The 4,726-nt window shown below is 40.3% G+C and overlaps 1 protein-coding gene across 9 annotated transcripts in view; it reads right to left on the minus strand.

The window, feature by feature from the left end:
- Positions 1-269: 269 nt before the first annotated feature.
- Positions 270-4,726, minus strand: part of LOC138011786 (A-type voltage-gated potassium channel KCND3-like) — a 47,936-nt gene continuing 43,479 nt past the window's right edge. For all 9 annotated transcript variants that reach the window (XM_068858972.1, XM_068858968.1, XM_068858974.1 and 6 more), the window contains one exon: positions 270-2,682. In XM_068858972.1, the coding sequence (XP_068715073.1) occupies positions 2,532-2,682 (151 nt within the window). In that variant the 3' untranslated portion in view covers positions 270-2,531. The remainder of the gene's footprint in view (positions 2,683-4,726) is intronic.

A 4,726-nucleotide genomic window follows, 5' to 3' on the forward strand; every position in this document is an offset into this window, starting at 1 on the left:
CTCCTTGATTTTATGCGAAACGCAATTGAACCTGCCGCAGGTGCCGTATCTCTCAATTGTGGAGTAATTCAAACAATGAACACCGCCAACCAAAAGCTAAAAACAGTGCACTCTGTAACTTATAGAGCTGCGTTCTCTAGATCTCTTTCGACACAATCGGAAATTAGAGGTTGGACATACAACCATGCACAAAAGTCTTGGGATACTTGAGCTAAAATGGTTTAAAATAAAGACCATCTATCAATCCCCCTCCTCCCCCCCCTTCCCCCCTTCCTTCCAATGTTGATTCGAATCCGGGAAACATCCAGAAATGCTGCAGTTTGTTTCAACTTGGGGGACGGAGGGAGGGGCGGGGTATAATGAGGGGAATTATTATAAAATATCAGGTAAAACTTTAATTGAAGCGATTTTTGCCCTCAATGTTAAAAGTGTCCCAGGACATTTTGTCTAGGATTGTAACTGCGAATGACCTGATTTTAACCAGCTACGAGCTCAATCTCGTTCCCAGAGCCTTAGTTATCCTTGTCCAGCGGAACAATATGGTATTATCTCTGTTTCTTTTCTATTTAATTAACTAATTACGAAAATCTGTATTGTTTTAATTTATAACTGTGAACTTGTGAATAGTGTGAAATGTAAATAGTGTGAAAGAAATTGAACTTAAACTTGAGGCTCTGGAATAATACAAAACCGGAACCAGAAACTCTAGTTCAGGTTGAATAACTGCGCGTGCGTGAGAGGAGACGGTTAGAAGTCAGCAAAAACACCTGGAGTTCACCTTGCCATGAAAGTGCTTTCTTTTCACTCTCGAAACGGTACACATAAGTATAAACACATCTCCAAACATAACTCAAAACATATTTTTGTTTGTGGCGTCACGCAAGTGACAATTCGGAAGTACAAATAGCTGTATTAAAAAAAAAAAAAAACCGCCGTCCACAACCTTGAACGGGACTCTTCAAAGCGCATGCCCCACGATATGCCTGCTGACTGTGACTTGAGCCCACTGTGCCTCGCGCATTGCTTTACAGTAATTCCGCTGTTGTTAATTGAGCCCACATAACATGAGGCATTACGTGAGGATTCGGTCTCTAAGTAACCGCAGCACACGCTCGACACAGTAAGTATCGACCCATTGCAGAGGTCTCTTTTCCTGTACTCATCAACGCAGCGAACGCAACAGAAAAGAGACTTCTGCAAGCAGGGAATATCATTTCCCTCGAAATATGAAAATAATTAAAGAAAACAGCCGAATTGTGAACACTTTGCACATATACATTCGATCGGTATTGGCACTCACGTTAGACGATATAGTATGGTCCCAAAATGTGGCACTGAGGATAGGATCAATATTAAAATACACTGCAAGACTAGAATCCCCAACCTCGTCCCCAGGGAAAAGCGCCCTGGGGACGAGGTTGTAGAATTCCTTGACTTAATGTGTCATTCGTTTGTAAGAATCAAACGTAACCTCCAACTAAGATCTTATTTTGGGACGTGTCGCAATCTATTTAGATAGAAAGATTCGTTAGAAAAATGCGTGACAAGACAATTCCAGTGGATAGATGGCGTGACGTCTAAGCGTCGAGCGTGGATTACTGCTCTATCAATAGCCCTTTTCACGGTTAGTTTTTCTCATATGCATTACGATGTAATCTAACGTGGGTGCGAGGCAATTTCGGGTTAAAACTACAAAATAGCCGGAAATTGCCTCACATACATGCTAGATTACATTGTAATGCAAATGAGAAAAACTAACCGTGAAAAGGACTATTGGAAGGAAATCACGTTAGGCAATTGTTCAGCATATCAATCGACTTTTTCGGGCCCAGAACGTTTAACCTAAATTATTAAATTTGCAACCTCGGATAATGCATTTCTCGTGCTCTGATTGGTTCATTCAATCTCGGTTATCAGCTCACATACCTTAGTTTGACCTTATATGGTAAATGATTGCGCTTAGCATTGCTAAACAAATTAAGCAAAAAAAAAAAGAGTTTTTGTGGAAAGTTTGGATCAATTCAGAAGCTTAGAAGTATGCGAAAAGGTAAGAAATGTTTTTGTAACGAGCCTGCGTCTGTCTGACCACGAGGTATTTCACAACATTTCATCTTCATCACGTTAACTTTTTTCGATTTTCGTTTTTCTTCCTTTTTTCGCTTGCATTTCGTACTTCCAAACTTTTGAAGTTTAAGGAATTTAATAAAACAATTATTCCATTCGCGCTTGTTGGATACGAGACTGGTTATAGCCAACTCGGCGCTACGCGCCTTCTTGGCTATTTACTATCTCATATCCAACAAGCGCTCATGGAATAATTGTTAACTATTATATCAAGATATATTTGTAATCTGGCAATTCTCATTTTAATCTTGTGTTTAGATCAGATAACAACAACGTCATCGTGACATCATCCTCGTACCCAGGACCTCTCCCTTGGCTTATGGGTTAGGAGCGAGTTTGATCGTGACATCAGTAATGAAACTGTAGTTTAACTGACCAAGGATGATGATGCACGGAGAATATATTATTTAATCAGTGGGTGGCAGTTTTGACTCTTTCGTCCTCGTAGTTCCTTCTTGTAAGATTGGTATTGGCAAAGTCAACATAATTATTCCAGACAGACAACAGACAGAACCTAAGATCTTGCCAAGAACTGTGATCGGAATCATGTCGCCGTAGCTAAAGGCAAAGGAAAAAAATGGAATTAGTTTTTCACTTTCTGACAGTAACCAGCATCTAGGTAATTTCTTTAATATTTTCTTACAGTATCAGTGCTTTATCAAAATGAACAAAAAGGTTCTAAGATCGAAGTAAATGGTCTTTTAACTTGATAAACTTTCTTAATTTATAAACAGGACCAAGATCCGGGAACGTTTCAGAGAATATACATTTTCAGACACGGCTTTAAGACTGAAGACTGAAGGAACAACCGCTTCTGGGTGTACTTTCGATAACTTAACTAATCCATGGGACAGATCTGCCACCAGTTTAATCGCAACGTTCAATTTCTGAATCCATCTTTTGTGGATCGTATCGACGTGGCCTCGCATTGAATCAAAATCTCGACACTTGACCGTTGTCTATCAGTACCATTCGACATTTTACAACCCGCCAAACGTGGTTCTATCATTTGTTGCACTTTAACATTGATCAGCTTGGATAAACGTCCTCTAAGATATCGCAATAATGTCCACAAATTCGCTCCATCAAAAAGGCTCAATCAACATTGTGCGAGCAAGGTAACCTAGAATTCTAGTCGTTTGAAAAAATAATTTTTTTGCGGGACGAGTGCCGCCTTGACCTGCGAACCTTTGCTTGCACGCCTTAAACCAGTTTATGACCGCGCCCTATTCCGCTAAGCAAGATCCATGAAAAGCTAGTTTAATGAACGAAATGATATATGAAATGACTCATATACTTAACTGCAGATATGAAGTCAAGTAAAGCTTTGATCCTCGCAGTTATGGACGCAATTTTAGCAATTATCGCTTAGAGAAGCCTGAAAAATTCAGGACTTCAAAAGGGTTTGAACCCGTGACCTCGCGATACCGGTGCAACGCTCAAAACAACTGAGGTATAAAGCCGCTGGCGTTGGGAGATTGTCATTTGTGGGTTCTAATTTTCCCGTAAGGAATGAATCAATGAACAAAATGATATGTGAAATGAATCATTTGCTGAAATGGGGATATGAAATCAATTAAAGCTATGATCACTTCAGTTATGGAAGCAATTTTAATAATTGTGTAGTGAAGCCTGAAAAATTCAGGTCTTCAACAGGGTTTGAAACCGTGCCCTCGCGATACCGGTACGACGCTCTAACCAACTGAACTATGAAGTAACTTACGTTGATTTCAACGCTTTACTTAAAAGCTAGTTTGTAGGCTGGAGGCAAGTAACTTGACCAGCTTTGAGCAGGCGCCTCCCTAGAAACGTCTCGGCCTTGGGGGACCGATAGAATTTGAAAAATTAAACGAGACGTACCAAGAGGTTGAACTGGGAAAGAACTATAAGTCACCTACATTGCGAACATTACAGGAACGGGACTAAAACTTCTAGGAACCGATTAACCAAGACTCGAGACTAGGCTTTTATAGATTGTTCTAGAAAAAGTAGCATCGAGTGAAGCTATGATCCTCGCAGTTATTAACGCAATTTTTGCAATTGCGTAAAGAAACCTGAAAATTTCAGGACTTCGACGGGGTTTGAACTCGTGACCTCGCGATACCGGTGCGACGCTCTAACCAACTGAGCTATAAAGCCAATGACGTTGGGAGCTGGTCATTTGTGGGTTCTAATGTTCCCGTGAGGAATGAGTCGACGATGAAATGATATGTGAAGTGGATCATATATGAACTGCGGATATGAAATCAAGTGAAGCTATGACCCTCGCAGTTATGGACGCAATTTTTGCAATTTAGTAAATAAGTAAGTAAACACTTTAGAGCAGTTTTCAAATGGATGTCGTGACACTAAAACTAAAGTAATTAGTTTGGCCAATCAAAAAGGACGGAGAGAATCCAGTAAACCAATCAAAACTCGAACTAATTACACGTAGCCGACACAAAGCGCAGGAAAATGTGGACGCGCGAACCACGATTGGTTTGGGTTTCACTTCTGGTTGGTTTAAAAAGTGGCGCGAGAACTTTGCACCAATCACTGAGTGAAGTTATGCAAAACCACAGTAATTCGCTAATTACTTTCGACACTCAAGTGAAAACTACTC

Source organism: Montipora foliosa, chromosome 7 (genome assembly GCF_036669935.1).
Source record: "Montipora foliosa isolate CH-2021 chromosome 7, ASM3666993v2, whole genome shotgun sequence".
In the NCBI taxonomy this organism is placed as follows: domain Eukaryota; kingdom Metazoa; phylum Cnidaria; class Anthozoa; order Scleractinia; family Acroporidae; genus Montipora; species Montipora foliosa.